The sequence below is a fragment of the Triturus cristatus genome, chromosome 1_2, assembly GCF_964204655.1.
Source record: "Triturus cristatus chromosome 1_2, aTriCri1.1, whole genome shotgun sequence".
NCBI lineage: Eukaryota > Metazoa > Chordata > Amphibia > Caudata > Salamandridae > Triturus > Triturus cristatus.
The window spans coordinates 315,479,855-315,503,028 of record NC_140580.1 but is presented as its reverse complement, the minus strand read 5'-3'; the positions used below and the strand labels follow the sequence as shown (position 1 = coordinate 315,503,028).

Genomic DNA, 23,174 nt, shown 5'->3' with positions numbered 1-23,174 from the left:
TGAAGTGTCCGATGTATTATACAATATGGAGACACATATCTTTCAAACAGCGGTATCCACAGTTCTTAAATCAAAATGAATTGCGTCATGATCCCGGATCCATTGCTTAGAAATACGGGTCCTCAAACTTTTAATTGGCATGCTCTATTTTCCTGGAGTGACCCAAGTTTGAATCCGAAAACTTACATTAATCAGTCAGAACAATGAAAATCAGGAGATTTAATCCCTATAAAACCTCTAACCGATGCTACCAATGTGACATCACCACTACAGCTTTTTATGTTTAACTATAGAGTCACTGAAAAGGCATTTTAAAAATGCATGAGTGATACTCAGTTATATTAGCCTGGTTTCTGACAGAAACATTAGCGGAATCCTATAACGTAAAAACTCAAACCTTTAAACATTTGTCATTTTTCTTACCAACATTCTATACAAATTGGTTACCACTTACGTAGCATACAGAAATTAAAGCTCAATGCAAAACATGGAATGTTGAAAAATACATCTAAGCCAAGGAGAGTTACAATAATCGTGTTTGATACAAATTGCCTGCATTTGAAATAATACCATTCTCAGGTCTCTGTGAAAATGGAACCAGAATACGATATTCAGGTACTCTAGCAGGGCTATGAGACTGGCATAGATGACACCAGCAGCGACTCCTCCGCTATGGCAGTGGAGCGCCGCCCCCCCTCCAGCAGCTGTAAATCTTTGAAAAATACTACTGTTTTATTATGGTTTTATTTTTCTGTCTTTGGCCAAGTTTTGGGGTCAGGGCCTAATCGGAGTCAGATTGTAGGAGGATTAGTGCACACTGCTGTCAGTGCACATGTCGGTTTGGTCGGACGTCTTAGGATAGCCAAACCGACATGCGTCCTGAGATGTCTCCAACCCGAGCTGCACTGCCAGGTTAAAGACAGCAGGCACAGGCTCCCATTCTCTCTGTGAGTGCACATCCAGGGCGAGAAGGCCAATCCCGACGCTGCTCGCATGCTGCCAGCAGCATGAGGGCAGCATCTGGATTGGCTGCAGGGGAGTCTGGGGGCATGTGCTTCAGAGGACTGGAGCCAGAGAGGAGCAGAAGAGCGGCAATGCGGCGGGCAGTAAATAGACCTTTTGGTTTCTTGTTTGTATTTTCATTGTCTGTCCCCCCCCCCCCCCACTACTCTGCCCGTTCTTAAAACGTACTTAATAGATAACTACAACACCCAAGTTCAAGTTCAAAAGACCTTTATTCGAATTTGTTAAAATTCATAAAAGTACCGACACATCAAAGAACATATGCATACACATAATACAAAGCAATTAAATAATTTACATTTCATAATAACAAAACAATTCATACAGAGGATAGACAATAAATTCCATTAGCTTATAAGGTTTTAGCAGTAGTATTTCTTGACTGAATCTGATTACAAGGACTTTCCATAGTCTTGCGTGCACGTATGGCTAGTCTTAAAAAAGTGCTAGTGCGAAATGTCAATTCATCATTGTCCAGGGTGAGCAGCAGCATGTAGGATTCCTGAAGTGTAAGAGGTCTGAGTTTTCTAAAATATGGGGTTAAAAGCCATTTGGTATATCTCACATAATATTTACAGAAAAACAGAAAGTGCAAATCGTCTTGAGTGCTTGTACCGTCACAGGGGCAGGGGGTAAGAACAGTATGGTGTTGATACCCCAGAGGAAAAGAGAACAGAAATTTAACAGTTCCTGCCCTTAAACGAAACAGTAGAGATCGTTCCCAATTTGACATAGGCAGTGATAGGTAGGATGGCATGATTTGCATACAGAGACCATTACCAATGTATTTTTTGACCCCTAATTTCTGTAGTTCAATTCCTAGCCGTTCATTACGATAAAGTGCATAGAGTGCCTTTTGAACCTCATGTTTGTCCTTTGGTTCGATAGCCGTTGGCTCAGTAAACAAAATACCTCTTCCAATTTCATTAAATATTTTAGAAACTTCTTTAAACCAGGGGATCTGTATGCCATTATCACTATTGAGGCAGTCCCTAATGATGTTTTGCGTAAGGGCAGCAGCCTCATTCCTCCAGATTCTAATCCAGAAGAGTGCTGGTCTTGCTTTAATAAAGTCGTTTATAAATGGGAGGTTAAGTTCGTTATGACAGATGAAATTGGAAGAGGAAATTGGTGCTCCCAGCAGTTTCCTGCAAAAACGGTTTTCCTCTCTTTGAATACCAATGCTGCTGGCCGATCCCCAAACTTCGGCTCCATACGTAGCAACAGGGGAACACTGTAATTTAAAAATTTGAACAATAGCTTTAGTGGCGCCGATTTTCTTAGGGCGTGGGAGACTCAGGACGGAGTTGTTGGCTTTCGAGAACTTGCTCGTGGCGTGGGCCACGTGCCCACTCCAGGAGCCGTTCGCAGCGAAAACCAACCCCAGATAAGGGAACTTATGGACAGATTCAAGTTTATCTGTTCCAATTTGAATAGTGCCGAGTTTCCTTTTGCCCGGCCCACAAGGCATAATAAAAGACTTTTTAAAATTAACTTTTAAATCCAGTCCCTCCATAAAATTTACAAAACTATGTACAAGCAGACGTAAGGCGTTTGGTGTACATGCCAAAAGGACAGCGTCGTCTGCATATAAAAGTACGGGCAAGGGATTTCCTAAAATGATTGGGACATCGGGGGTAGCTTTCTTTAAACAGTTGGACAGGCCATTAATATAAATGATAAACAGCAGGGGTGCTAGAACGCACCCCTGTCTCACCCCCCTCCCTATCTTAATGGCTCCCGATACCTCTCCGCCCATACCAATACGTACCCGAGCTTTCAAGTCAGTATGGAGATAGGCTAAGAATCTAACAAGAGTGGCATCGAGACCATTTGACAGGAGAGTTAACCATAGCTTGGATCTATTCACAAGATCGAATGCGGCTACACCCATTTTAAATAACACTAGTTGTCACCACATATATATTTATTGTTTTATCAAGTTGAAAAATTAAACAAGCCTTGCAAAACTGACAATCCAATTTATTAAAAAAAAAAGGTTTGTTTTGAAATCAACATAAACAAGCAAATATAAGTGGATTGTTCATCGAAACACCATTTAATTAGACTCCCCAAATTTGAACAATCATAACAACAATAGAACTTCTTCAAAATGTTTCAAAATTACTGCAAATATTTGGAGTCAAAGATGCAGACTTTGTTACAAAAGCAGTTCCGGGCATCACAGTTGGTGCATATATTTTATGGAAGAAAAATTGGTTCAATCAATTTTTGGGGGGACAAGTATGGATTGGAACCACATAATAAATGCAGTAGTGATTCTTGCCCAACCCCACAAAGGCTAGAGACACTTTTGATAGCAGATTTTCTGACAGGGCTGTACTGATACCACCAATATTGTGACTCTCCTTACCAGAGAGGATGGAATCCCAACTAAAAAACGAAGAAAAAAAAATCTCTTTGAATACAAGGATACAGCAGTTCAACAAATTCAGATCTTTAGTATATTTCGGTATCTTACACCATTTGTTGTGTTTTATTAACAATTTTAGCATATTTTTTGAAAATTGAAGATCCTCCTACAAGTCTGCAACTTGAAATTATTTTGCCGCTTGATACCCATTAGAAACATATATTTGTCCCCCTCAGTTTCACAGACCTCTCTTAATAGTAGATTTACTCCATTATAAAGCTAGATTAATTCAGACCTGCCAGAAGATTGAAGTACAGGGCAAAAAAAGTAGACATTTTGCAACAGCTAAATAACTTAGCATCTCGGAGACAAACCCAAAACCATTTTACTGGAAACACTTCCCATGGGTGCATAGTACCATTCCTTTGAATATTAACTTTACCATTAAAACTCCGGCCCTGGACAAGACACTGGCATCAAGGATTTACAGGGATGAAAAATATTGACAGCACCACAATAGTACCAATATGGATTACTCTGCACGTATATTTCTAAAATTGTAATTGATGTATGTTCACCACTTAGATGTACATATTGTTATCTCCTAGGAAACAATGCATAGTCAGCCATGTATCTGTAGAGCTATGTACCCCCACTGAGAGATCCTGAGATCTATACGCAAGACTCAGTCATTGCAGTGAACCAATACCTTTATTCTAACCTATAGATACAACTTACTATCTAAATAACAACAAATACTGTTTAGTCTACAGGAAAGACTAAGATAGGAATACTTAGATACTTAGATGGCATTTTATCATTTTTCCTCTATTGCCCCACAGGTGCACTTATTATAAAAGATTAAGTGCAGCAGCCACTTCTTTTGCTTTGAATTCAGGTTAGTACTAATATAATTTAATTGGTTTATTCGTCATGAGAGCCATAGCTATGACAGATATTCAGGATACCCACATATGGCCTTTGTATACAACAGATGAAAATCTAAATCTTCTTACAAACGGATACAAAGGGCGGTGTTTTCGTCACAAAGAAAAAAGTCACATGAGTTTCAAAATGTTACCAACACTCCTACTGCTTTATCTGTGCACTCCCCAAAAGAGTATCCGATTAAGGCATTCAGGTTACCTTGTGTCAACTCAAAACTAAATACCAGTAAACGTTTGCAATTCCCAGTCAATGGGCCCCTAAAGATACCAACCTTTTTATCTGACCCTATCATTTTGACTTTTCCTTATTTTATATTCCCAAAATTAATCACCAGAGGGTTTGAACTTGAACAGTGTTAGATCTAGCACAGCACCCTCTTAAGCATCAGTCAGGAATGCACTTTGGGGATTTCTAAATTATCAACACATCTAGCTTGAGAAGTGTTTTAAGCATATGACTTTGACAGGCAGTTTGCCCTACAAACATTAGCTAACAGTTGGCAAACTGAAATGTCTTCAAATATCTACTTACATCATAACTAAGACTAAGGGCCCGATTACGATCTTGGTGGATGGGATCCTCCATCACAAACAGCCTCACTGTGCAAAAACATCTTGGTGCAAGAACACCGAGGGCTAGGACAGGACTTCCTCCTTCTCTAGCTTCCGGTCCACAACATGCTTCCTGCCCCGTGCCTCAGCCTGCCCCACCTTATTCCCTTTTGGCAGCCTCTTGGCCATTTATCGAGAGCGTGGGAGGCGCCTCCTTCCCAGGATTGCTCGAGAACTCCCCTGCCGTGTTCGCAAAACCACACCCTCTCAGTGCTCCTTTGGAACCTCTGAGGGCTGGCTGCATGGGTTTCGCCATCACGCTCACTTCGCGACATTGTTGCTCATCGCCAGCGACCTCTCCCTAGCTCCGCACCACCCTTCTCAAACTGCAGGGGTCGCTCCGCGCATTCGCGGGCAGCCCTGAGAACTCACCCCCACCTCAATACAGCCCTGAGCGCTGGCCAGAAGCCCGCATCGCTAGTGGCGCGAGGGCCCCACCATCAACTACCAACTCCAGGTGCCTGGCCTTGGCAAGGAGCGGCAGCACCTGATGGACCCGCTCGTTCATGTCAGTAGGTTCCATTCCTGCCTAATGATAACCTACACACCAAAAAACTATTTCCTAATCTGAATGGGGGCTGCCAGCGTGTACATCAACCAACAAAATGGTGAGTGGCAGCCCCAAAATGGCCGTTATATACTTGTTGAGCTACATTCTATACCGGATGTAGCCCAAAGCATACAGCACTCTGTACAGCGCCTGCCTCACCCCAATGCCCCTGGGGGACAGACGTCCCTTTAGCACAATATGCCCCAAAGCACCATTGTGTTCTCTGGTGTCTTCTGAGTTTATCTCCATATAAGTGAGATAGAGAATAGGAAGGTCAGACGAAGCAGTAGCGTTCAGATGACTACCAAGGTAGGGCCAAAAGCCCAGGGACATGGACATGAGCATCTTCAGCAGTGAAGAAATGTCTGCTTTCATTAAGAGGAAACATCTAGGAATCCACTTATTTTCCAAGGTGAGCGAAAGTAACTGGGAGCTCATTGTCTTCACTCCAAGCAGGAAGGGCCAGTGTAGGCAGGGTTCCAGACAGACTACAGCGGGCATGGGGAGTCTCTCCGTCGCAAAGGTGCAGAACCAGGGGAACAATCTTGCAGGGCTCTTTCCCGATAACCGGATCCACCACATAACCAACCCATGAGTGATAGGCTGCAGACGACTTCCACTTAATCCTCGTTTTGCACCCACAGAATTCAAAGTTGCATAGTACAGTTTGGCCTCAAAATATCACTACTGTCATCATTTCCCTCGACATTGCCCTGCAGTTTACCTGCAAATGGGTGACTTGGGAAAGTCCTGTTTATGGACAAGTTTGCTCATCTAATTTCAACTTCACTGGACCAGAGGCCCTGGACGTTTTCAGCCTGCTCCTACATTATATTAAAATATTGTTCATTTTACACTCACCGTTTGAAAATCGCATCACGTTTCAGCTTGCATTTGAATTACAATTATAATTCTGTGTTCTCGTCCTTCCATTTTACAAAGAAGTATTTGCAATTGCATGACTGAAATGCAGTGTCCTGAAAATCACTTCAGGCTAATCTAATGTCGACCTTGGAGCACAGAGTTGAACATCATTCGCACGCCTGCTATTGTTGGAAGAGGCGAGCAAAACTAGAAAAATATAACCTCGTGCACACATTGTTTGCATAAAAGTTGCATTAGAGCCCAAGGATTTTGTGTCATTGTATTACCTAATAATTTTACGAAGTACTCCTTCATGTACATTTTTTTATTGCACTAGATTAATAAAAATCAGTAACCAAGCATATGAGGCAGGGGACAAAAACGTTATCATGTTGCTGCATTTTTAAGCGTTGTAACTAGCCCTGTCAATACAGAAGCTAAAAACATATTACTTAAGCTATAACATAGTATAAAAAAATGCAGAAACTATAATCTAAAAACAGCTAGTACCAAATTACATTCTTTCATTGGATTCCAGTTGATTATGTTTAGTAACTCAATTAAAATGTGTGCAGTAAATAAGTTATATTTGCCTTAGTGGGCAAGATTTAGATACCAAATAAAAAGAATTAGCTGCAAGACTTAGCTCTAATAAAATACTTGCATTTGAGGCGGTTACATAGAAAGACTTGTTATAAGAGCAATTGTCTTTCAGTCAGCACTCCAGGACAACAGCATAGTATGTGCAAAAATAAGTCACTTTTGTAGCTGCACAATCTCTAGATGCTAGGCATAGTAGCCTGCAGACGCCAGCCTGCCCCAAGTTCCCTTATTGTAATAAGAGAAATCGTATGAAATAATTGTATTTCTGCATATGCTATTCAACAACTCCTTCAAATAGTACCGCTTGTTAATATAGCCTTATACCCCGCCGTAGCGGGCTATACCGGCTGTTAAAGGCCCGCTGCAGAGTTAAAGGCCCGAGCCGAAGGCGAGGGACTTTAACAAAGCAGAGGGACTTTAAAAGCCGGTATAGCCCTGCTACGAAGGGCTATAAGGCGATTAGAACATTCTGCCACTAGAGGGCAGAATGTTCTAACAAAACAAAGCCTTCAGGGAGCGCGAGGGGATTCAAATCCCCTCAGGCTCCCTGAAGTCTTTGTTCACAGCCAGAGCTGTGAACAAAGAAACATCGGAATGTTGGAGCTCCGGGCTTATACCAGCCATTATAAGCCCGGAGCGCTCCATTGTTTTCAATGGAGCTCCCAACATTCCAATGTTCTAATATGCTATACGAATCTATTAGCAAATCCTTATACTTCATTTTTCTATATTCTGAAAAATCACTATCCCCAGGATCAATAATAACTGGATTTCACGACTCATCAGATTACCAGGTAGGATGGATGTCCAGTCCATGTTGAGGCAAGTCAAGGATATAACCCAATAGCTTGGCGATTACCTTTTAGCCCATTCTCCATGTGTAATATACGCCATAGCACTGATTTAATGGAGCCTTGCTTGGCATTTTAATCAAGTAGCAATATTTTAAATAAAAATACAGTCATACAGAATAGATTTTGGCTGGTAAGCTCACATTCAAAGGAATCTGGGAGTAGGTAACCAAAAGATTTCCTGAAAAACCTTTAATTGTAATAAATCCAGGCTGTAAATACAGCGTTCCACAGAAAGGCTACATAAAAGTTGCAGCTCTACACCAACATCACTCAGAAACAGCTCAGGAAACTACAGAACGTCCAAAACGCAGCAGCCAGACTAGTCCTTGACATCCCCCGCTGCAACCACGACACATACCTCTGAGAACTACACTGGCTCCTTATCAACAAGAGAATCACCTTCAAGCTCCTCAACATGCCTACAAAGCTCTCCACAACCCAGGACCAGAATATCTGAACCGCCACCTCGCCGTCCACACACCCGCCAGACAACTCTGCTCTGCCCAACTCACCATGGCCTCCGTCCCATGGATCCACAAGACCAGAACTGGAAGAAGATCTTTCTCCTCCCTTATCCTGACTAGAAGCAAGGATCCCTACTTGGACAAGGTACAAACCTGCCAACTAGTGACCCCCATTTCTAACAGCAATATAATCAAATATAATTTTTCGTTCACACCCAGATGTTTTAGAAATTTATGGAAGGTAGGCTTGTGTGAGTAGAACTAAACTATATGTGTCGGATCAACTGTGAGACTACTCCCACAACAGATCCCTCACTGGCGTCCAAATTATTTTACTGCAGAAAATGTGTACTAAAATGTTGTCTGTGATGCAAGGAAAAAGGATTAGTGTTTGCGTCTAGACAACATTCAATAGAAGTTGATCAACATAGGCATGGCTCTCACAACGTTCCACATCACAATATAGAACTGAGGGCTGACGGTCTTCGGCCAGAGGTCAAGCTCACCTTGAGATGTGCAGGGTACTACGCAAGCATGAGCATTACTTGCCAGGGATCCCCAGGCTGGAGAAGGTCTGCCTTAGAATCCTCATGTCAATGTGAAGTACAAACCACTACGAACACCACGATCACCTTGACAGTAGATTTAATATGTTCCTTTAAAGGATTGCATAATTTCTGGTCAGGCTTCTCAATAGATCACTGTACCAAGTGTTATCATTTTTTTTGGCTCAAGTGTAGAGTTCTCCATAGCAGCTAATTACACGTTGTACAGCGATGTTTTATAGCACTGCATGATGTAACCCTGTCTTACAGCCTTAATACTAAAAGATCATCCAGCAGTATTGATTGTTTTATAGCACTGCATGATGTAACCCTGTCTTACAGCCTTAATACTAAAAGATCATCCAGCAGTATTGATTGTTTTATAGCACTGCATGATGTAACCCTGTCTTACAGCCTTAATACTAAAAGATCATCCAGCAGTATTGATTGTTTTATAGCACTGCATGATGTAACCCTGTCTTACAGCCTTAATACTAAAAGATCATCCAGCAGTATTGATTGTTTTATAGCACTGCATGATGTAACCGTGTCTTACAGCCTTAATACTATAAGATCATCCAGCAGTATTGATTGTGGATACAAGGTCCAGTTGGCATTTTATCTTAAAAAGGACCCATCTCCTTTGTAGCTGCATTGTCATTGCTCTTTGCACACGTGGACACGTATTATGTCCCTCTGTAGGTTTTGAACCATGAGTGACCTTTTCGTGGGATGCCTATGGATTTTCCTGTTTCGTCCACAAGTGGTAAAAAAGATTCCACTGCAGCTACCTCCTTGCCCAGTGACTTGGGGATGCTGCCAAGTATTATGATTTGTGCCATATAATACCTTTAGGAGGGCTATAATGAAGTAAACAATTAACAGGCATGGTACACACTATTTTAGTCAATCAATCAAATCACTTTATTTTGGATACAAAAAGTAGCCATAAAAGCACATAAGTACAAAAGCAAAACAGTTGCAAATCCATTTAATAAAAACAATGAACAAAGCTACGTGGATGTATGACGTTACAACGCATACTTTTACAACGCATGCACTTACAACGCAATTTTTACAATGCAACATCCACTACAACACATTCCATTACATCGCATGACACTACAACGCATTTTAAAAAACTACCTTTACAACGCATTCCATTACATCGCATACTAAGTTTACAACGCATACCATTACAACGCATAATGTTACATTGCATTTAAGGTAAGTATTGGATAGTATAGGGGTAAAAATGACTATTCTAACTCCAGGGGGTGCAACAGTAGGGTAAGTGTTGGATAGTATAGGGGTAAAAATTACTATTCTTACTCCAGGGGGTGCAACAGTAGGGTAAGTGTTGGATAGTATGGGGGTAAAAATTACTATTCTAACTCCAGGGGGTGCAACAGTAGGGTAAGTGTTGGATAGTATAGGGGTAAAAATTACTATTCTAACTCCAGGGGGTGCAACAGTAGGGTAATTGTTGGATAGTATAGGGGTAAAAATTACTATTCTAACTCCAGGGGGTGCAACAGTAGGGTAAGTGTTGGATAGTGTAGGGGTTAAAAATTACTATTCTAACTCCAGGGGGTGCAACAGTAGGGTAAGTGTTGGATAGTGTAGGGTTAAAAATTAATATTCTAACTGGTATGCATTGTAATGGTATGCGTTGTAATGGTATGCGTTGTAATGCCTGCGTTGTAGTGACATGCGATGTAGTGTCTGCGTTGTAATGGTATGCGTTGTAGTGTCATGCGTTGTAAAGAATGTTGCGTTGTAATGCCTGCGTTGTAAGTGTAGTGCGATGTAAATGTTGCGTTGTAAAGGTTGTTTCCCAAGCTACGTACATCATGATCACGGCTGACAAAACTAATTCACATTACGATATCCCCACCGTTCCATCATATACCAATAAGAGAGGCCTATCAATTCCGGCCCCTCTAGCATAGGCACTAGTCACAGGCAAAGTTCCTAAAATCGAATAACAGAAAAGTTATAGCAAGCAACCCATGAATGAAGCCACATACTCAACCGAGTCACAAGTCATTAGAGATTATCAATAGACACAAATCATGGATTCCCCAAACCGAAATTATCAACCCTCTTGAATCGATCCCTCAAATTAAAATAACTATTTCCTTCCATTTTATTCATCTTTCCATGTAGTAATATCCATGTAGTAATAACACAGACTACTTTATTTGCATTTCAAGGTAACCGGGTAACGAGTGCTTAGAAGAAACGAAAGCTGCAGAAGAAAAAACCAAAACAAACGTAGGGCACAATGGGAGTCGATTGGACGCCACCATACTGAGCTCCCACAGGAGGGTGAGGACGGAAGATTAGGATGGAAAGGGAATGATTTCCCCAAAAATGTCAACCTTTAGAAAAAATATCATGAGGCGCAAAGTATTAATTCCGCTAATTCCCCATTTCGATGTTGAAAGTTGCTCTGGTAATTTTCTTATTTTATACCATACCCATCTCTAGATTATACTTTTTTTAAATTTACCCGGGATAAGCAAGTCTTCTGGAAACGAGAATTCCAAGATGGCTACTTCGGTTTCCATAACACCCTTGTGCTTTTAGTTTCACTGTGGCTTTAAACCTCATATAATCAGGGGCATCTTAAGGATTTGGGGGGCCCTGGGCCAAACATATTTTGGGGGCCCCTGTTCAGGACACCTTTGAATTTATGATCTAATTTGAGCCCCTGTTTCCCACGCAGTTTCCGCTTCCTCAGCTGCGCTAGCGATTCAGTTTGCATCATAGGCATTAGCCTATATATTCCCGATGTAAATGGTCATGTGCAGCTTACAGGTGTAGGATTCAGGGTTTCCTGCCCTGCTACTACATTTTTAATACTTTTTAAATTGTATATGTGTGGCTGAATTACTCTGTGCTTTTTAACAATTTCTCCTACCTATGCGCCCTTGCACTTTACTTGATTCTGCTTGCCAACACCTCCTTAGCTGCTCCGATTCGCATTTCGGTTTTCCTCCAGTCCTGGTCCGCTGCTGCTGATATGCCGATTGTGTGGAGGGCTGGGGCTACTATCGGGCTACTCACTTCCGCCCACGCAGTTTCCACTTCCTCAGCTGTGCTAGCGATCCAGTTTGCATCATAGGCATCAGCCTATATATTCCCGATGCAAACGGATGCGCGCAGCTGATAGCTGTAGGATTTGGTGTTTCCTGCCCTGCTACTAGGTTTTTATTACTTTTTAAATTGTATATGTCTGGCTGAATTACTCTGTGCTTTTTAACAATTTCTCCTACCTATGCGCACTTGCACTTTACTTGATTCTGCTTGCCTACACCTCCTTAGCTGCTTCGATTCGCATCTCGCTTTTCCTCCAGTCCTGGTCCGCCGCGGCTTATATGCCGATTGTGGAGGGCTGGGGCTACTATCGGGTGCCTCACTTATGCCTATGCAGTTTCCGCTTCCTCAGCTGCTTTGGCGATCCAGTTTGCATCATAGGCATTAGCCTATATACTCCCGATGCAAACGGACGCGCTAAGTGGACGTGCACAGCTGGCGCGCTGCTGGCGCCAAAGGTAAGCCTGTCTGCGCCCGGAGGCGTTCGGCGCCGGCCATGCTGCCCAGTTCCCCTCCGGTGAGTTTCTTCCACTATATTGCAATAGGGAAAAACTGCTTAGCCTTAGGCGGCTACCATTATGTCACTGTACAGCCGCTGATCCGTGGTTGGAGGTAGACTTTCGATGCAATAAGTGCAACTGGACTCTCAGCCCAGGAAACTCGCACCCAATATCCTCCCACGCAACAATAAGTGTAAAAACAATAAGAAAACAGAGGACTTAAAGGCCACCCTTTTAAATTGTCGATCTATACAAAAGCATGAACCATAAATTTATGGCCTACTTTTAGACTAACAGTCTGATCTTTTATTTCTCACTGAGACCTGGCTGTCTGAAGCCTCCGACCCTACTACCACCTCGGCCATCCCTACGGGTTATAACATTCTTAGGAGGGACCGATTGAATGGGAAGGAGGGAGGTGTTGCCATAATTTACAATAAAAAACGAGACTGCTTAGGCTTCTGCTGTACCTTATCCCCCCACCATAGCATAGCTGGATTTCTGATTTACAGACCTCCCAGTGCTATTGGAAATGTTATTACTACGCTTAATACAGCTACCACCTCCCTGGCCTTAAAATACAACAACTGCCTCATTGTGGGATATTTCAATATACATATGGACAATGGAAGAGACCCTCAAACAATTTCCTTGTTGGAGGCGCTGCAGGCCTGCAACATGTTTCCATCTGTTTCTTTGGCCACCCATGAGAAGGGCCATACCCTAGACCAAATCGTTCACAACTTTGACATATCAGTAAGCCTACCTCTTCCCATTACCTGGTCTGACCACCTCCTATTAAAATTTGTCATTCCCAACTCTGCCACAGCCCCTTGAGCTAACACAGGGCAGAGGGTCTATAATTACAGGACGTTCCATAAAATATCCATCCCGATGTTAGCAGACGCCCTCGGTCGTTCCTCACCAGAGCTGTCTGGCTGCCCCGACTCGGACGCCCTCTCAATAGATTCATGGCTCCGAACCAACATTGATGCAGTGGTACTGGTTGTTTGCTGCTCCTCAAAGAGGTCAGCCCCACCAGCTCCATGGTTTAACGATTCCCTTAGATCTCGCAACAGAAATTGTGGAACAATTGAACGGGAATGGCGTAAATCCTATCTACCTAAGGACAGGAAGGTGTATAAAGACACCTTAAATGCTCATTACATTCTCGTGAAGGCAGCCAAGAAAAACCTCTTTCAAACCAAGATAGAAAATGCCCAAAATAAGAGGAAGGAAATCTTTAGCATAGTTAAATCCTTTACTGCCCTGAGAGCCGGCACAAAGGAAGGGCCATGCACTGAAGAATGGTCTAAGTAAATAGTTGAATTCTTCCACAAAAAGATCTCCATGATCCAACAAGCCTTCACTAACATCTCAGAGGAAGAACTGACCTTCTACCTTAGTTCTAATAGCAAATTTCACCTCTTGGATCCTCCATCTTTACTAGCTTTCCCTGAGTTTCAGCTTGAAGAGTCACTGACCCCTCTCCAAAGCATTAAGTCTGGCTCTCCTACTGACCCATGTCCAGGGAATATCTTGAACCTATTAGCTCCCACCATAAACCCCACAGTAAACCAGCTATTTAATGCTTCTCTCTCCTCGGGCAACATGCAGAAATTATGGAAGAATGCTAAGATTCTTCAACTGATAAAAAAGGCTAACGCCAAACCGACGGACCCTGCCAACTACAGGCCAATCTCCCTTCTTCCGACCCTCTCCAGAGTACTAGAGAAGCATGTAAACAAGGCCCTCCAAAAACACATTGAAGATGGGAAGCTCCTTCATGAGTCCCAATCCGGTTTTAGGGCTAACTACAGTATGAAGTCCGCTCTGCTGGAAGTGACTGAATTTCTCAAGGGTAAGCTGGACCAGGGAGGCAAGACTGTTCTGATATTGCTCGATACATCGGCGGCCTTCGATATGGTCCCACATGAGAGGTTCCTGGAGAGACTTGCTAACATCGGTCTGGGGGGGCACCGCCTTAACATGGATGTCATCCTTCTTGGCAAATAGATCTCAAGACATCTGGCTCCCCCCTTTCTCATCTCTGGTTCCGGCCATGAATGTAGGTGTCCCTCAGGGCTCCATTCTCAGTCCTACCCTTTTTAATATATATCTATCCCCCTTGCATTTCTGGTAGAGGAAGACGGCGCCAAAAATGTTTCCTATGACACTCGGCTGATTTTTACGTGTGAAAAAGGAACCGACTTTGACGGGGCAATGATTAGGTCTTGCCTCACAAAGGTTTTTAACTGGCTTAAAATCAATCAGCTGAAGTGCAATCCTGACAAAACTGAAGTTGTTTTCTTTGGTAATCCATAAACGCCTGACTGGAGCGCTTGGTGGCCAAAAGATCTGCCGCCCCCGCCCGCTGAAAAGGAGAAAGTCAAACATGTAGAAATTGTCATAGACAAGACACTCTCCATGTGCTTTCAAATCCAAAATCTAAATGGCACTTGCTTTGGCATACTCTGGATGCTATTCAAAACTCCTGCCACTGTTACCGCTTGAGAGCAGAAAGATCGTGGTGCAGACTCTGGTGACATCAAAGCTTGACTATGTCAACAGCTTGTACCTCTGTCTTCCCAAATCCCTTATCCAGCGCCTACAAGTGGTACAATACGCGGCGGCCAGAGCCATCCTGAGACCTAAACCCAGATCTAGTATGACCCCTATTCTTAAGTCTCTCCGCATAAAAGAACGGATCTGCTTCAAAGCGATGACCATCTTCTTTATAGCTTTCCATGGCTTAGGAGCCGGCTACATAAATAAGTGCGTTAATCGCTACACAACAGCTAGATCCCTAAATTCTTCCAATGCCAACCTGGCCATCATGACTAAAATATGCAGTGCCCGCATTGGAGGCAGATCCCACGGCTTTCTAGGCCCAAAATTGTGGAATAGCCTTCCTGAGTCTCTGAGACTAACCACAGACCTACTCTCTTTCATTAAAGAACTTAAAAACCCGGCTTTTTGATAACTGATGGTCTTTTACGCATGTTTTCCTCCCACTGTCACGCGCCAGGACTCTCTAGTCTGAGTAGCTGTGCGCTTTATTAAATACACTATTTCATTAGGCCCCTGACAGTGCAAAGGAACACTCGTCCAAATTCTAAGGGCCTTATTTATGAGACCTTGCTTCACTTTTATGCCGCCAATGCGTCACTTTTTGTGCCGCACCGGCAGCGTAAAAAATGTGCCATGATGCGCCCTATTTACAAAGTGACGCATCTAGGCAGATGCTTCACTTTGTAAACCCCTGCACCGCAGTATACCTGCGCCAGGCATAATGTATGCAGGGTGGGTGTTGCCCCGCAAAATGCCTTGTAGAAGTGGCGCATTGAAATCTATGAGAACTCAGTGCGCCACTTCTAGGACGCCATTGAGTCAATATCTTACACCTGCCACACAGCAGGCATAAGACTGATGCAGGCCCTTTCACATGGGGCTTGCCCCATGTGAAAGGACACATTGCTGGAGTTGCGTCTATTTTCATACACACCCCAGCAATGCATCACTTTTGCGCATACAGATTCGTCAGAAATACTGACATATCTGTAACTCCTTGCGACATGATGCGTCATACAGTAAATATGACACATCCGTCATGTCGCAACGAGGGCGCACTAAGAATTGACGCATCCCTGTTTTCACACAGCGATGCATCACTTCTCATAAATAAGGCCCTGAATGTGTTTACATCTAATATTCAGGGATAGTTATGTGTGTTTTCAATATTGTAACACAGCAGCAGCTCACCAATATTCCTGCAAATAATCTCTGTGACGCCCTCCCATTTCTTATATGATGGCCTTGTTTTGATCTAAAATAAACGTTTTTTATGTATTGCATGAAACATAAACACAACATTTCTCTGCAAAATGGCTGTACTAGACACTCACACATCAGGTACATAAGAAATAAATGAAAGGAAAACAGAATTTAAAACAAACTGTTTAGGAAATATTCAAGGTCATTAGGGCAAAACTCTGGAGAATGGAGCTGACTGTCAGGGGGCCCCCTGAAAGGCTGGGGCCCTGGGCCAGAGCCCACTTTGCCCCTGCATTAAAACGTCTCTGCATATAATCTCACCAGGTTCCCCATACCCTTGATTAATATTTGCAATGCATTCGTTCTTTGCATTGGGTTTATCTTTGCTCTACGTTTCCCTCTCTTTGTGCTTGCACTTTCATCGACTGCACCCAGAAATAGAAGCTACTGGAATATCTTTTCTGACAGCTGATGTGCGTTATTGTTTGTAGGACCGCGACAACTGAATTCTAATCTCGAATTATTTATTTTATTTAGGAAGTTGTTTAGAAGTGCGAACAAGGCCCGGGGAGGGGTCAAAGTGCCTCACGTTTTTACAATTCCTATTACATTTTACTCTCGAAATATATTTGAGATTGGATGCCCAGATGCTGTGAGTTACAATAAAAGGAACACATAACGACAAGACACAACAGTGTGGTGGAGGACAAGTCACTGTCTCCCTTTAGATTTGAGCTCAGTGAACGTTGACCATAGACACAGGATGAGTAAAGCCCTTTGATACACCAGGGAGTAGGCTAGCTACTTGTAGTAAGTGTATTTCGAATGACAAAACACAGATAAGAGAACAACTCGGTGCCCACAGCTTTGTTAGAAAAAGCAACATTTTACAGGCATTTGAACCCTGGATACAAAGTTCAATTGACACATGCAGGCACTTTTACAGCACTTGGATTCAGTTGCTTCAATATACCCACAACAGCACCAAGAGACATTAAACTGTCCTGTGAGTGCAAGGACCACACTTCAAGAACCACTCCATTATCAACATAGCTACTAAGAGTGAAAAAGGCCGAACGCTGTGCCTACAGCTATGCTCCCATAAATTACAGTGCCGTATTTTTAAAAATGTCTTCAAACTAATTGAGTTGTTAAAAATAGTTTTGAATGGATCCCATTGAGGCAGATAAGTTTTTGTAGGAGTGTGTGAAATTCATAATTTTTTTTTAAGAATACACATAATTTTATTGTTGGCTGGCATCTCGTGAAAATCGCACGGACACACTTCGCACACAAAAACCATGCAAGATACTGGCAGAAAATTAGTTTGTGGGATATTTTCTACTTTAAATAGATTCATTTGGCCCTAAATCACACAAAAAATTGTACTGTGTGAAATGGAAAAACTTTGCAGAGTCCTAAAACACCAAATTGCCGAATTACTGAAGGTTACCGAACAGCAAAAATGACATACAGATCAAGTTTTTGGACGGTGATTATAACTATGTTAGCTAACTTCTAGAAGATTTCTATTGTAACTTTTAACTAATTATTGGCCGCTAGCAGTGGTTATTGGCGTCACCTGGCATTTTGAACCCACAGAATTTGGTTTACATTTTTCCTTCAGGGACACATATGCCTAAATGAGAAAAAAAAACACCACAACTGGATGGATCAAAAACGTGGTTAAGTAGTCAACTGGTATTTCTTTTGACGAAGGTCATTAACTGATGGTTTAACGGTTAATGTCCAGAGAAGAATGAATATGGAGAATGTCAGGGACTTATATTGAGACCATTCTTAAAGAGACGGAGGGGATGCGACCGTAGATAAGCCGCAGCCTTTGGAACATGTGGACCTCGACTCTAATCCTGGCCTCAGCACTTGACTGAAAATTTTATTATTCTGCACAAATCACTTAATCTGCCTAGGCCTAAACTTCTAAGTATGCAAGATCAAGTGTAATTGTGCAAATCAAATGTGCAAATCCCCACTTGATTACGCAATTGTGTATCATCTCCTTACACTGCATTAATTTAGAGCGCACAAATCAAATGTGCAAATCCCCACTTGATTACGCAATTGTGTATCATCTCCTTACACTGCATTAATTTAGAGCGCACAAATCAAATGTGCAAATCCCCACTTGATTACGCAATTGTGTATCATCTCCTTACACTGCATTAATTTAGAGCGCACAAATCAAATGTGCAAATCCCCACTTGATTACGCAATTGTGTATCATCTCCTTACACTGCATTAATTTAGAGCGCACAGTGCAGGTTATATATACCCACATACACACACCAAGAGAGAGAGAGAGAGACGGGTAAGTGGTCAGATTGTGTGGATGTGATTGCAACAGCATTTCCATCACTATGAATGAGCGAGTAGTTTATCTTTCTGTGGATTAATGTGTTCAACAGATCTATATATGTGTGGGGGAACTGGAGACATAGTGTGTCTCTGTCTTATGATAGGGTTGTTTATATAGCACATATTGAGCCATTGGTTAAGCATCATAAAGTTTCCAAGGCTACCATCATAGACGAGAGTCTAGTTCTGCTTGTCACAATGTGTGACTGGCATAGTGTTCTGGATCTATTCTAATTAAGTAATTTTGTCTTATTTATTGAACTATTACTATATGACAGGGTGTTAGCATTAAGACTGCAGGTTTTACTGGTTGCATATGTATTTTTAGGTTTCGCCTGCACAGCCCTTGCACTGTGCTTGAGAAATCTATTGTTTGTAATATAAACTTAAAAGCGACTTACATCCTGCCTCTTCTCTTTCCTGGCTTCTCATTGGTTCCTGTGCATGACACTTATCTTTCCTCCATTTCTATTAGCTGCACCATATGTTCCTGCATTTACCAATGCTTGTTCCTCATCTGCTTCTTTTATCAGTTTCCCACCGCCAAAATGCTGTTAACATCTGCTTTGGTGGGGCTATATTTTCATAAAGTTTTGCTTTTACTTGCAGCATATTTATATAACAATTTATCAACCGAAGAGATTAGGTGATTTGCATAGAATCACAGTATGTTGCGTTGCGCCCCCGAGCCTTGAACCAGGATCCCCAGCTCTCCAGTCAGCAGCTCTGGCCACCGTGACACATCCTCTCCACTCCCATGTTATCTGTCACGGAGCTCTTTCCTTCTCCCGGACGATGATTGATGAAAACAGCTCTTTATTGATTACATAGGCGAAACCGATGCTTAACCAATCGCTTGCTTAGGTTCGTGGACAAACAAATCGCCTGGCGGTTGGAAAGGGGAGTCTGGGGGTTATACATATATTGACAGTTTTTGCAGCAAGTCTGTAGGATACTGCAATAGGCAACTGGATGATCCATCTGATTCTAGTTGTATGTGTGGCTGAGCTGTGTCTAATGTCTCCATGCATGTGAAATGGAGGAATTGATGCGCAGTCTGATATCTCTTGCAGGAAATAAGAGACTCATCTTTAAATAGAGAGTGCTGTACTGAACCATGCTGTAGTTGGCTGTCTGGCACACTCGGCTGGGCTGGATGTCTGCAAGATGTCTTCTCTAGTAAGTTCCTCTGCACGTTGGAGTTTCCCGTGGGAACAAAGACAGTACAAAAAGTCCTGTTTATGACCCGAGAAGGCTGTCATTATGTTATGGTGAGCATGGAATATAAACAGTTACAAAAGGTAAGAGTGTTCCATTAGAGGAAAGAATGATGTTTGTGCTCCACAACATATCTAAATTTGCTGCGCGGAGTATGTTGCAAAACACATCTCATTACATTTGCAAAGTATTTTACTAATTTATCTTAAACGGTTGTCTGTGCAACATATTTTTTGTACCAGAGCACACGCTAAAGGTAAAGTCACATGCTGTAAAACTAGACAAGACACTCTGCCAGCGAAATTATGTTTACATATTTAGAACAGTGCTTAATTAAAGCATATAGTGACTAGGGGTGTGCGAAATTTGCGAAATTCACTTTCGCAAATTATCGCGAAAATGTTAAAAATCTCCGCAAACACGCGAAAATATCACGAAGATGCGGAAGTTTTTTTCCCGCCTGTTCGCGGTATTTTCTGTGTGGTCGCAGCTCGCCAACTTACCCATGCGGTTGCTTGCGGGCGCAGCCATCTTGTTTTCACCTGTCTCGCGGTGCATGATCGCGAGAAGAAAGACGTGATCGCGCGACGCATGACGTTACTGCGGGCGCGAACTGTCGCGAGACAGCGCAAGTGGCTATCAACAATCCAACATCTCGTGGAGAACGCGACCGGATCCGGAAAACTTGTCGGCGAACGCGGGGATTCAGGTAAGGCGATCGCGCGATCATGTATTATTTTACAGCGCGAGCAAGAAACAAATTATCGCTAAGCTGCGGAATGCAGAAATTGACATTTTCGCGCTTTCCGCGGAACGCGAAAATGCCAAATTATCGCAATTTCCGCGAACGGAACGGAATTTTGGCCCAGGCCTAATAGTGACCCCCATGTCTGCTCTTGGGTACATTCCATTCTAAGCCCACTCCATATAAACACAATATCCCATGGCTGAATGTTTGTGCCAGTGGTCGTAGGTGGTGGACAACAGTGCTCATTTGGGGGGAATGGGAATTAATTCCCATCCCTCAACTTTGACCCAGAACAACAGAGAGGAGGAAGAGAAAGATAGAAGATCGTGAACAGGGATGAAGGTGGGAGTCAAAAAGCACTTGCAACACTGAGACAAAGAAAGTGTAGAGTGGTCGAAGAACCCAGAAGGTGTAATCAACCTAAGCACCCTTGAAGGGAGGAGAGGGGAGGTGGAGGGCCAGGGAAGGAAAGGGGAGGTGGAGGGAAGGGAAGGAAAGGAAAGGGAAGGGAAGGGGGAAGGAAGGAATGAATTACTACCGCATGGTGTAACCTATCCCAAACATATCAGATTTCTGTATGATGAACTACAGATTCATGAGGATTGTTTCACCAGCACAGGCTTGTTTTGATTATAAGGGTGACTTCAGGCTGCCCTCTTTTCTCGTTATGTCACCGAAGGACAGCCATGATTGTCAAAGCAACACAGCCCCGCTGTCACCTTCCGATCGACATATAACATACCCAAGGGGAGAAAGGGGCAATCGTAGAGTTTATTCCAAATCTCGGGAAACCGACACAATGTTTCATAAAATGGAGGGATTACTAACAGCGACTGGTGTTATTTATTCTGCCTACTCAAGGGTGGCTGTACCAGCATTCTCTATGCCAATGTCACGACGTACATCGCAATGACACACGTGTTACTTTCTTCGGCAGCCTGGGAGGTTACCTGTTATTACCCCTGCCACTCCACCCAAAACCTGCCTTTAGAATTGTTCATCTATTAGAAAAATACCACATGCCATTTGGAAAACGTCACCTGCAACTTCCTAAAGGTGTTGGTTCCCTTCAGCATTCCGAATGAACTTTTTCTTAATTTAACGCTACAATAAAGAGTCTGTACAGCGCCGTACTCTGTAGCAGCAAGACACTGACTGACCTTTATATACATGTCAAGACTAACAGAGATTTCAAGCAACCCTGTGTCAGGTGTGAGGAGTGGTCAGTCCCGGTTTTACATGTCGTCCTAGATTCCTAAAGGGAATTTCAAGACGACATGTACCACAATGCACAGCGGGCGCTAGAACATGTTGCGTTATTTGGATCTGACAAGGAGCAACGTAAGATTTCTTAGCGTGAATGCTAGAATTACAAACGACGCTCTCCCGTCAATCAAAAGTGGTTCCTAGAGAGAGAGACTTGCAAATGATGCCCTCATAAACTATCTGTATGCAGAAGTATCTTTCCTCCGAGCCGGTCCAACGTGCCTCTCTCTCGGCATCACAGCTGAATACATGGAATGCATACACAGATCAACAGTACCTCCCTTACTGCACAGTTAATACACGATAGAGTGGAAGAAAGGGAACGCGTGCAGGTGAGACTAAGAGAGGAAAGGGAACTATGTGGACAGCGCATCCCACGCTATTTTCTCTTGTGCGAGGTGGGCAAGTCAATGACTTGCGAGACTGGCGGTCAAAAAAGTAAAAAACACCTCCCCCCCCCCCCCCCCAAAAAAAAAAAAAACTGCTAGCCTACCCCTAAAGTGGTAATCCTCCTTTTGCCAGGCACTTTATGAAGTAATTTTCATGCAATCGACCTTCTAAATCTATTGCACAAAGTATGTTACTGAGACAATTTGCAGATGGCATTGTTTTAAACCGTCTGATCTGTAAATATAAAGGATCGCTGTGTATTTAACTTTCTCTCCCCACCCCCCACCCAAAGAGTTTCTCCCTGCAAAAATGTCCAAGTGTCTTAGGGTCCTGTCTGCGAGCTGCCATCATCCCAAACTTTACAATTGGGGTTGTTTTAGCTGCAGTGCACTAGACAGTGCGATGCTCACAGACAGAAATGAAGGCACGGTAACTCATGTAACCGCAAAAGCGACACAGAGAGTGTGCGCACGACACATCAACATGAGATGGGGGCTGGGGGCACCCTCTCCTTCCATCTCTACAGGACCCCCGCAGACACCAGGCTTCCTCCTCGGTACTCACCGGGGATGGGGCGGCTGCTGCTGCTGCATGGCTCGGGGGCCTCCGGGGGAGGCGAGGCTAGATGTCTGTCTGGGCTTGGGTGTCCGGCTTCCTCCTTCCCGCGCCCTCGGAGCCTGCTGCCTGCGAACGTTCTCTCCCTCTTTACCACGGTAGCTCAGCTTCCCACCAGCCTTGGTGGATTGCAGGAGTCTGGCCGGAGCAGAAGGGACCCACTGGGCATGCGCGAACTACCCCTCCTATGCAGCTGTTCACGCTCTGCAAAAAGATGGGAGCAAAACAGAACTAAAGCGATGATGGAACGAGTACGGAATACACTGTTAGCAGCCACAGCGGAACTACTTGAGGTGCTGTGCAGTGAACCAAGCACTCACATCTGTCCGCCCCCTTCAGAACAAGTGAG

The 23,174-nt window shown here is 43.3% G+C and overlaps 1 protein-coding gene across 2 annotated transcripts in view; it reads right to left on the bottom strand.

Annotated features, from left to right (window-relative positions):
- Positions 1-22,968, bottom strand: part of PALD1 (phosphatase domain containing paladin 1) — a 958,342-nt gene extending 935,374 nt beyond the window's left edge. Inside the window, exon 1 of one of the 2 annotated variants that reach the window (XM_085603872.1) lies at positions 22,775-22,968. In XM_085603872.1, coding sequence (XP_085459998.1) covers positions 22,775-22,803 — 29 coding nt within the window. In that variant the 5' untranslated portion in view covers positions 22,804-22,968. The remainder of the gene's footprint in view (positions 1-22,774) is intronic. The other variant, XM_085603871.1, reaches the window with a different exon arrangement.
- Positions 22,969-23,174: the final 206 nt, after the last annotated feature.